Genomic DNA, 11,227 nt, shown 5'->3' on the forward strand with positions numbered 1-11,227 from the left:
GCATGTCTTGGACTGGGGGAGGAAACCGGTGTACCCGGAGGAAACCCCCGAGGCACGGGGAGAACATGCAAATTCCACAAACACAAGGCGTGGCGGGAATTGAACCCCCAACCCTGGAGGTGTGAGGCAAACGTGCTAACCACTAAGCCACCGTGCCCCCGTCTTGTGTTTATGTAAAACATATTTTTAGAATGATACTGCAAACAGATCTACCCTGGTCTCTTCATACCATTACACCATAATGGTATGAATGTATAAGAGAGAGTGCTGTTACATGCAGGGAGTGACCAGTACTTTCCTGTAGCTCATTTAATACTGTAGACATACTCTAGGTCTCTTTGCTGACTCTCTGATAAGATTTTATGAGGGACATCCAAGCACCAGGCATCGACACTTCTATGTTTAAACTTGAAATTTATGTTCAACACCCTAGGTGCACTAAAAAAACCCTCTACAGGTTCAGTTAAGGAGCTTTATACTAGATACTGCTTGCATACAAGATGTTTTCTTAACATAGTCTGACACCTTCGTCAGCACAAAGGTAATAAAATGTAATGGTTCAAATTACGTTTTATGCTTTCTTTTAAGAACATAATGTTCCCCCAAAAATAAGCAAAATAATAATAAGAATTATGCTAGGTTAGGTAATTTATTAATTTTATTAATTAAAATTCATTTTACTGAACAGAATATTATGACACACTCCACCCTGAAACGACCTATTTTTTTTTTATTTTAGAAACATAATGTTTCTTATTTTATATCTTTTTTCTTTTATTTATTTATTTGTTTATTTATTTATTTTTATTTTAAAAGAAAAAAAAAAAGATTTTAATTTTGCAGCATTTCTGAGAATGTCCCTCTGCTGCTTTCCACCTGTTGTTAGCATTATGTGTAATGTAGCACTTGAGGTGCAACTGATTTTTTATTTTATTTTTTTCCTCTCTTTTATAAGTGTATAATCATTCATGTTCCATGTCAGTAATCAGTTTTAGCGTTTTTAGCAAACTAAAACTGAATTCCAGCTTTGAGAACCTGCGCTATGGGTCTTAATCCGCGCTATAGCCTCTTTAATCCGATTAGGGGAAGAAGAAGAAGATTAAGGTGTTTACTCAGAAGTCATGTGACTAGATGTACCCGGATATAAACATAGAAAGAGGAGCTTCTTCCCACAGGCCATCCGAGCCCTCAAACAGCAGAACACCTAGAGCCTTGTCTCTATAGACTCACTCACTCACACACGACACCAACTACCTCAGACGGACCTTTTGCACACTATTGCACATTGCATATTGCACTTACCATTTCCTTATACTTACTACTTTACTTACTTCCAATAAAGTAAAACACATTTCACTACATGTCATACTGTGTATGCTTATGGATGTGACAAATCATTTTTTTATTTAAATTTCTAAGGTCTTGCAGTTGTTGGATTGTCGTGTGAAAATTGGGAATCCTGTTAAGGAAGGCTTGTCATGTCAGCAACACTGACTCCTATGATACATAATGATGCTCTAGTGAGTTTGCAATAGAAGATTCTTGACAGAGAAGAATTTCATCAGAATTTTATACATTGGTCATTTCAGGTGTTTTGCTGTGCCAAAGCATGCATGTGACCAGCTGTAATCATTTAATAATAACACACCTTGTGCTTTCTTCTAGTCCTAAAATAAACTAGGCATAATAGAGCATTTTATAGCTTTGCAGACAGATGAATGGCAATCCATGAACCTTCAATCTGTACTGGTATTCTATCTGCTATGTCATCTCTAAGCAAAGAATGCTTGGTTAGATCATCGTGCCCTGTAACACAGTAAACATATAGAAGCAAAACACACACAGAGGAGTAGTGTGGCTTGGACTGTGAGCTTGTTGGCAGTTAAAAGGTCACTGATGTTAGTTAGGTAATCCAAGCCACTATGTACGTGGGGAGAGAGAGAGAGAGAGAGAGAGAGAGAGAGAGAGAGAGAGAGAGAGAGAGTGTGTGTGTGTGTGTGTGTGTGTGTGAGAGAGAGAGAGAGAGAGAGTGAGAGAGAGAGAGAGAAAGAGAGAGAGAGAGAGAGTGTATGTGTGTGTGTGTGTGTGTGTGTGTCTGTGTGTGTGTGTGTGTGTGTGTGTGAGAGAGAGAGAGAGAGAGAGAGAGAGAGAGAGTATGTGTGTGTGTGTGAGAGAGAGAGAGAGAGTGTATGTGTGTGTGTGTGTGTGTGTGTGTGTGTGTGTGAGAGAGAGAGAGAGAGTGTATGTGTGTGTGTGTGTGTGAGAGAGAGAGAGAGAGAGAGAGATACAAAGTTTCTGCATGGGAGTGAATCAAAGCCCAGGAACAAACCTGGTAATTGTGGATGCAGATACAAATACACCTGTACCCACATATCGTTGTTATTGTTGTCTTTCAGCTGCTTCCTGTTTGGGGTCACCACAGTGGAACATCGTCCCATTTTATTTGAGCTTTATTTGACCAGCATTGAGATTTTATTGAACCATCACCAGTTCCTACAGAACTTTCCAGTGTTTAAATTTGTTTTACATAAAATACAATGTTTTAAATTTGTGCACTAAAAGATGAATTTCTGGCTTTCCTTAATGAAAAGCAGCAGAACAACATCCATTAGTGAGAGTTCTTTCTATAACAAAAAGGGATTGATGGAGAGAATGGCTGTATGATGTCAGAACTAATTCTCAGGTGTGCACATACAAGCAAATGGCCACTGACAATCTTTCCAAGATGCCACTTTGACTCCCAGCTTTTCCGGTTTTCCCTTGAAAAGCTTTGATAATATCTGATGATCGTATCAACAGAAATGATGATGATAATGACAGTACAGAGACGGCTGCTAAAGAAGCTTATCAGAGATTTCTGATAGTGGAAATACGCTGAAGCAAGAAATAAACCCTGGCAAACAGATTAAAAACAGGAACATCATCAGAACTACATCATTTTATGGGTAGATTATAACATGAGCTCGTTCCCTCCTCCCAGCTAATTGTGCACCGGATTTCAATATTCAGAGATATGAGTGAGATCATTTTCTTAACATTGTATGTTGTTTAAGCATGTTATAGATTTTTTTTTAACGTTAACTATTATTTCACTTTATACACAAAAAAAAAAAATCAGATTTGAATGATCATTTAAAAAAATAATAATAAATAAATAAATAAATAAGGTGGGCCCATGTGACATCACATCTGCTGATGAGAACAAGCCCAGTTATTCTTCTCTGGTGATAAGGTTTCACCTTTACTCTCATACATACAGCTGTGTTAAAGTTTCACATATTCTGGAACACGGCTGATGAATACAATAATGTGGTAAAAATGAGACAAAAACAAGGTCTTGGTTTGCAGAATATGCATTTTTATTTTGATGTTATTTACCAGCAGCCCACAAAAACTGGGGAAATAATAAACAAGTGATTGTTTTTTTTTTCAGTTTATAACAGTAATCACAATCACTGTCGACGTCTATGGCTTTGGATGCTGTGCATTGACATCTGATTTGATCTCTTTATAAACACAGCACACTTTCCTTAGTGTGCGTGTGTACTCGAGCTGGCAAAAGTTCCCAAAATACAGCCTCAAAATGCCCCAGACTTTGGACTTGTGCGACAACCAAAAGTTCTGTTTATAAATAGCATTAAAAGCAGTTCAGTTAAACTCATGATCGTAATTTAAGTGCTGTCATAATGTAGGCAAATAATTTTGCCCTGTATTAAATAATCTATGGTTTAGAACCATATTTCCTTAATAATACACCCTTTTTAAAACAATCCACTCAACATGAATGACTAAAACCAAATCACTGCTGTGAATATTACTGAGATTTCAGTATCATACGTACCAACGACCAAGTGGTCAGTGGCATTATAGTAACTGCCTATGTGGGGTGTTAACAAAAGTCCTATAATGAAACAGCAGCAGATTGGCTATTGAAGTTTTTCATCTAGTGGTACTGGAGGTGCACTGAGCAATTCGCACATGTCATCAATGATCTGCCACAGACAGCTTTCCAGGGGGAAATCATTGTCCACTAGGTTGACTAGGAAGTAGTTATCGTGGATGTACTGGATAATCATTCTGGAAGGGGACTCATCCTCGTACAGCTTCCCCCACTGCTCAATCCACAACGCGAACGCCTCGTCCTAATGAGAAAAAAAATCTGCATTATCACTGGCAATTGTAGCTACAGGTGATTTCCCTTTCAGATTAGGTCTTTTTTTATAGAATAATAAAGATAAGAGGTTATGCAAAGGTGTGAAGCTTTCAAACTGGGCAGAAGAGTAAAGGTGTATGTGACCTTTAAATCTAATAGCAACACTGTCCTGCTTTAAACCTTATAAGCAGCAAGTTATAAACCATAAAGCATATTACGTACATTTGAATACCTGCTCATTAGTGGAATAGTGCAATTAACAAATCATGTGGTAGCAGTGCATAGATTCTTGCAAAAACAACTACAAAAGGGTGATCTAGTCTTTGTGGCATGACTGTTGACCATTTCAGTATTTTAGAAACTGTTGATCTATGATTTTCACACACACAGATAGCTGCTCTTTATAACTGCTGAGCAGAAAAGCAGCTCAGAACACACTTGAAGTAGACGGGTCTACAACGGCATGATCCTCACCGTTGAGCACAGAAATCTCGAAGCTGCACGGGCACAGGCTCGCCAAAACCTCATTTTTTGCTTAGCCTTTTTTCTAAATGTTCAACTATAAGACTTGTCAGTAAACGGATGTTTTTGTTACTATGTAAATTCTAGACACTGTGGTACATAAAATTCTCAGATCAGCAGCTTGTGAAATACTCAAAGCAGCCCCACCTGGAACCATCCACCAAGCCAAGGTCAGGGTCATAGATCACACTTTTCCACATTCTGATGTTGCATGTGAAAATTAACTGAAACTGATTATATGTATTGTGCTGTTACTTGTATTTGGCTGATATGAAGCTACTGATATTGCAAAAAACTACAGACAGACATTTATCAATTTCCATCTATATATCTCTATCTCTATCTATATAAAAAGGGCATTTCACACTATGCTCAACCCTGGGATATCATCATTTTATACTAAGGTAGAGGAACGTTTAACGCTTTAGGCTTAGCACGGCTTTTGCAGGGTTAACCTGAAATTGTGGTGTCAAATGTGTACAATCCAGTGTTAGTGTTAAGGTTAGATGCTTCACAACAGAAACTGAACAGCGCATGCCTCATATCACATGCTTTGCACGGTCACAGAAACCCAGCATGCTATATAAACAGTAGTTGCAACATCCGAGGGAAAAATAAAACAATGTCAAAAGGTGATAAAATGCATCAGCTGGAGCAAACAGGAGACAGTTTTATTTTTAGAGTGTCCTGAATGTCTGGATAGCACAATGAGAAATTAGAAGTATTTTAGGAACCGAGTGAATGTTCTGTACGGAGATTTGAGACAGATGCAGGTGCAGTATATAAGAGTATTTTATTGACAAGGGCAAGCAGACAGAAATCAGAACTGGAAATAGGCAGAGATCGGGCGTTTAGCAAAGATGAAAGGGATAATCCAAAATAGACAAAAAAAAACAAAAAAAAACAAACAAAAAGAATAAAACCAGGATGTTGTAACACTTAAAAATCATTCGGGATCATCAGGCATCAAATCACTGAACATCACAGAAATGCATGCAGTAGCAAGCGGGCAAAAAACATGACACTGAAGCTAGATATCAACAACCTGATCCAACTACGTTAAAAAGATTACAAAGCTGTGAAAGATCGCGCATGTTCAGGCATGCAGAATAGCAGACCGGTCCTTTTTCCCCCCAAACTGATCCAAAAATGAGACAAGCTGTTATTTAAACTGGTCACATGCTGTATTTATCCATTCCTGATTGTTGACACACAAACATGCAAACAAGACGTTAACCCATGGTTTAGGAATGTACAGTGTGAAATATCACATGAACAGCCAGGATTAGTTGTTAACCCCGGGTTAAGTATGAGCAGTGAGAAATAGGAAACCTTTATCCTTTTATCCAGGGTTTATAAATCACCCACGATTGACCATTCCAAGTGTGAAAAGCCCAGATAAATTAATCATATATAAAATTGGTCCTCACCTTCCAGGACATAAAGCTGACTGGGTCCACCACCGTGGGTTGAACAATCTCTCTGCCAGGGAAAATCCCCCAGGTTACAGCATTGGGTTGCATATCAGGAGCATTTGTAATATTCTCACCCTGTAAGAAGAGAAAGTCATGTAACGATGATTATATAAAGATGGAAAATCGTAGTATGAACATGCATCGGTACGGAAAAAGCAGAGAGAACGGGAAGTTTGTTTTACCCGCACGTTGACGATGTGATAGTTCACACGTGGCTCATATTTCTTCAGCACTTTTAAAAGGGCACTTGCATTTTCACTTGATGTAAAAAACTCCAGGTAAGCCTTTGAATTTAAAAAAAATACATTTTTTTTTTTTTTTAAATAAGAGTTCACAGTTGAAAATGAATATCTAATTAAAATAATGTAGCTCAATACTCCATTTCCCATTAAAACAATGAAACTGAAATACCTAGAAATGCTACATAATATGATCACTTTTTCTTTAAGAGTAATGATGTATATGACTTAAAGTTAGATGATGAACCTCCAGAACGCAGCTATAACACTTTTTATGATTTTGCTACCTTTTGGAAGACGTATCCTCCTGGTGGTCCCCAACCTACGACTGGGTCAGAAGAAGGCTTGCCGTTGATGTTGGGCTGGGAGTTGATTGTGAGGATACCTCTACGATTCACTTTGGCTAATGCATCCTTTAGCATGTTTGTTTCTGGAGCCAGAGGGTCATCATTCCATGGTAGACAGATCACCTAATTAAAATGAAAACAATAAAATGTATATTACTACTGGAATATCTACACTTTTTGAAATTTAAACAATCTTGTCATTTTTTTTGTCATAAAACCTACAGAACTGATTAACAGACATGTGCTTTGCAAAGACAATAATCTGTCGTAGGTTTTGGAATAAAGAATCTACAATAACGGTCCTTCTACCTTGTGTCCATTTTGGTTGGCCTGTGCTGTAATATAGTTGGTGAAGACTTCATACACACTCTGTTCATTCATTAGCTCCTCTCCCCACATTTTTAACAGGGCTTCTTTTGGGGACTTGCTCTTCAGGTAGAACAAATAGTAGTCAGTCAGTTCACCAAAAGCTGGAGATGAGGAGTTCCCCCTGTAACGGAAGAAAGTTATATAATGCAGTACATAAGTGTTTGATTGAAACAGTGTTTTGCTAAATCTATTTAAATTATTATTATAATAGTGCTAAAATATTTAAAAACACATAATACACAAAAATCCAGGTACCATCTTCCATTGGGAAAATCATCCCAGTCCTGTGTTCTATAGATGTAGCTTTTGGACCTTGAGGACCAGAAGATTGGCCTGACGTCCTCCATCTTCCGTTTGGGATTAGCACTAATAGCCCAGGGTAGAGGTCGCCTTATAAAAAGATGACCTGAGTCAACAATTTGACCACAGACAAAATACCAAGACGTGACATTTATTTAAAGGAGACATTTTTTAAACTGTTCTTTTCAGGATGAATGCACTATGGAGCTAAAGAGACATCTCTGATTTGCTCACCGAGGGTCCTCAGCCCACAAACCAAGCTGTCGGAGTACTTCAGTTGTAGCCACCTCTCTGTTGAGTGTATAAAAGTGCAGGCCAGGTACATCACCGCTGTTCAGCAGCACCTTGCACATTTCTACGGCCTGCTGCACACCATAGTTGCGGATGGCAGCGTCATTGTCTTTGATGGGCTCGATCACTTTCATGATTTCCTCTGGCACCTCCAGCTTTGATAGTTTGACCAGTTGACGTAGGGAGTGATAACCCTGTGAAGACGAAAATGATTCTCAAATACAAAATCAAGAACAACTGTAAGACCTGCTATTATAGAATATTAATCAACACCTTCTGACCAATCTGATTAGAGAACTCAACAGCACTGTTACATCAACTACTGGCTCGTTTAAGGAATACATACATAAAATAATGGATTTTGGACCCTTCTGTAGATGCATCTACTGTATATGACTCAATGTGTGAATTCATTCAGTCTATAATGCTTTATAGCCAAAGGTACTGAGTCTGATCTAATGAGGGTGAACAGTCACATGGTTTACATTCAGATTGATGTTCTTTTCAACTAATTTTAAGTACCTGAAGGGGGAATATTCCAGGCAGAATAGGACATGTGATACCAATAGCTCTGCAGTCCTTAAGGAATTTCAGAAATGTTTCAGCTCTGAAAAAGAGCTGAGTCACAATAAAGTGTGCTCCTGCATCCACTTTCTCTTTTAAGCGTTTTAGGTCCTCTTCGTAGCTATCAGCCTCTGGGTGCCCAGTTGGGTAGCCTGGTTATTGTAGAAAACAAGGGGGAAAAAAAAAAAAATTCACTGTACACATTTTCCCTACCGATCCAACATATGAAGGGTTTGATAATTAGCTGACAGACTGGTTCAGGGGATTTGAGATCGACCAATACGTACCAGCGACACAAATGTCAAAGTAGTCATCAAATTCACTGCGAATGTGCTTCACCAAGTCTACAGCATAGTTGAAGCCTCCTTCTTCTTCTTCCCAGTCTGCTCCAATGGGATCTGTATAGATATGTTGTTGTCATGCACTGCGTGAAGGATACAATACACACAAACGTCTGATTCAACACTTGAGTATCTAACCTCCCCTCAGCGCCATGATGTTCTTCAGTCCTAGATGCTTGGCCTTGCTCAGATAGAATGTGAGCTTCTCTTGTGTTTGCTTGCAACAGGTCATGTGCAGCACACTCTCCAGGCCACAGTAGTTGACTGCTGTGCTAGCAATCATCATGGATGATGTCTCTTTGTCTGAGCCAGGATCTCCTGCTGGATGCCATGTGATGTCAATGAAGAGAGGTCCACCAGAACCCATACGGTCAAATCTAAAACAGAAAGCAAATTAGCCCAATCAATACCGCTTGGCTAACTAATCAAATTCTACGATAATATTTATTTTGCCAGTCAAGATACAGTGAAAATAAAAAGTCTACACCCCCTGTTAAAATGGCATGTCTGTGATGTAAAAAACATTTCGGGTAAAAGTCGATCAGTTTGGCACATCTTGACTTATCAATATTTTGCCAAATTGTGTATCTGTATCTGTCAAATTGGCTGGGCATCTCCTGTGCACAGACCACGTCAAGTCACCACACAGACTGGACTCTGGAGCTATTCATCATTCTCTCACCCTAATTAAAGCCACTTCCAGCTCCATCATGATGCTGCCACCGCCATGCTTCAGTGTGTGTTCTTTTAATGATGTGCTGTGTTTTTATGGGCAAAACATTCAAAGTGATTTACTGATTCTGAACACCGCCACATTCCTAATTATAAAAAAAAAAAAAAAAAAAAAAAGTGTGCAAACGCATGCAACCGGTTTATTTTTTTCCCCAAAAATCATTCTTTTTGAATTCCACATTAATGTTTGTTGCAATTTTACATCAAAGTTGGAAAAGACTCTGATATGATTTATTTTTTATTTTTTTTTACACAATAAAAAAACCTGCCAATTTAACAAGGGTGTGGAAACTTTTATTATCCACTGTATTATGTAGCATTGTGTAAGGCTTAAATATCAAGGTAATCACTTCATCCGCTTAGCACCGGTTGCAAGGGCAAGCATTATGATAAAAATAAATATATAAACTTGCCGCTTAGGAGCATATAGCTAAAAAAAATAAGGCCTTGTTCTTTCTCCAAGAAACAATATATAGCCAAAAGTCTGTGGACACCTGACCATTACACACGCAATTGAAAATCTCATTCCAAATGTAGTCCCCTTAGTGCTTATAAAATACCACCACTCTTCTGGGAAGGTTTTCCAATAGAGTTTGAAGAGTGGCTGTGAGAATGTGTTCTTTCAGCCACAAAAGCATTTATGATGTCAGGCACTGATGTCATGTGAAGGGATCTGGGGTTTTCTGTTCATCCTAAAGGTGTTCAGTGGGGTTGAGGTCAGGGCCCTGTGCAGGACACTAGACTTCTTCCACTCCAGCCTTGGCAAAGCATGTCTTCATGGACCGTTCACAGCCGCCTGTCATATGCTAGTAGAGGTTTGGGTCTCTGAATTCCTGTGAAAGGAAACTGTAATGCTACAACTCTGAATTCCACCAGAAAGAACCGGGTGCTGGTTCAGAGCTAGTGCTGGTTCGAAGTAGGTTCCACTGGCGAGCCTTCTAAGATATACAGAAATATCCTACATACAGAAATATCAGAAATATCCTACACAAGTGTGTGCTTTGTGGGAAAAGTTATGGAACGTGCCACATAAGGTAAGGATGTGATGTATAAAAATATTTATTATATGCTATCTACCGGTGTACCAGTCCCAAGGAATCCAGAAATTGTACCAGCTCTGATTGTCCTCCGTGCCATGAAGATTTTGGACCTCTACGGAGATGAGGCTGACCCTGTGAGGATCCTGAGTCATCTAGAGATTTACCAGCTCCAGTTGGACTCTGCGATACTAAAGAGGAGACACCAACTCCATGTGGTCTTTGAGGACAACAACCTCCTCATCAGTATACATTTATCAGAGTATATTTATAAAATCACACCCTCCAGTGTCACCCAAATGAGGATGAGGTTCCTCTTTTGCCCCCTTTCCACCAGAAAGAACCGGGTGCTGGTTCAGAGCTAGTGCTGGTTCGAAGTAGGTTCCACTGGCGAGCCTTCTAAGAACCAGTTGCTGGTTCAGAGCTAGTGCTGGTTCGAAGTAGGTTCCACTGGCGAGCCTTCTAAGAACCAGTTTGCCTTTCCATAGGAGTCTGGTTCCTCTCAAGGTTTCTTTCTTTACCAAGGGAGTTTTTCCTCCCCACAGTCACAGTGTGTACATATGTGTGTGTGTGTGTGTGTGTGTGTATGTGAGCAGTAGGTGGATCACCTGGAGATGAGATTGACAGCACCACCAGCTGTGCGTGGAGGAAAGAACTCGAGGGAGAACCAGCGATCCCCAGACTCCATACGCTTCCTCATCTTGTCCCTCAGTCGGTCTCCGCGGTCTGTGTCCCCCACAGGGGTCGAGCACCTGGAGCTCTCCTTGGAGCTCTCACCGCTGTTACTCGCCCCACTCGAGTCGCTTTTAAACGACAAGCATCCGTTCTCCTCCCTCTGGTTCACCATCACTGATACA

General features: G+C 39.6%; 1 protein-coding gene across 1 annotated transcript; it reads right to left on the bottom strand.

Annotated features, from left to right (window-relative positions):
* Positions 1-3,337: 3,337 nt before the first annotated feature.
* On the bottom strand, positions 3,338-11,227 carry mthfr (methylenetetrahydrofolate reductase (NAD(P)H)). Its single transcript, XM_060881875.1, has 11 exons — positions 10,979-11,227; positions 8,740-8,978; positions 8,548-8,658; positions 8,219-8,412; positions 7,640-7,890; positions 7,361-7,495; positions 7,046-7,226; positions 6,677-6,859; positions 6,333-6,434; positions 6,106-6,225; positions 3,338-4,142 (listed from the first exon to the last, which is right to left on the bottom strand). Exons 1-11 carry the CDS (start codon positions 11,215-11,217, stop codon positions 3,927-3,929), a joined length of 1,971 nt encoding a protein of 656 aa, XP_060737858.1. The 5' UTR covers positions 11,218-11,227; the 3' UTR covers positions 3,338-3,926.

The sequence above is a fragment of the Tachysurus vachellii genome, chromosome 11 (assembly GCF_030014155.1).
Source record: "Tachysurus vachellii isolate PV-2020 chromosome 11, HZAU_Pvac_v1, whole genome shotgun sequence".
In the NCBI taxonomy this organism is placed as follows: Eukaryota; Metazoa; Chordata; class Actinopteri; order Siluriformes; family Bagridae; genus Tachysurus; species Tachysurus vachellii.

Bases quoted from the DNA above. Each gene is read 5' to 3' on its own strand.
- mthfr (XM_060881875.1), bottom strand. From the start codon at position 11,217: ATGGTGAACCAGAGGGAGGAGAACGGATGCTTGTCGTTTAAAAGCGAC. The intron at 7,891-8,218 runs GTACTTAAAATT...TCGTCTTCACAG, and splicing joins CTGGAATATTCCCCCTTCAG to GGTTATCACTCCCTACGTCA. The intron at 4,143-6,105 runs GTGAGGACCAAT...TTTTCTCATTAG, and splicing joins TCAGCTTTATGTCCTGGAAG to GACGAGGCGTTCGCGTTGTG.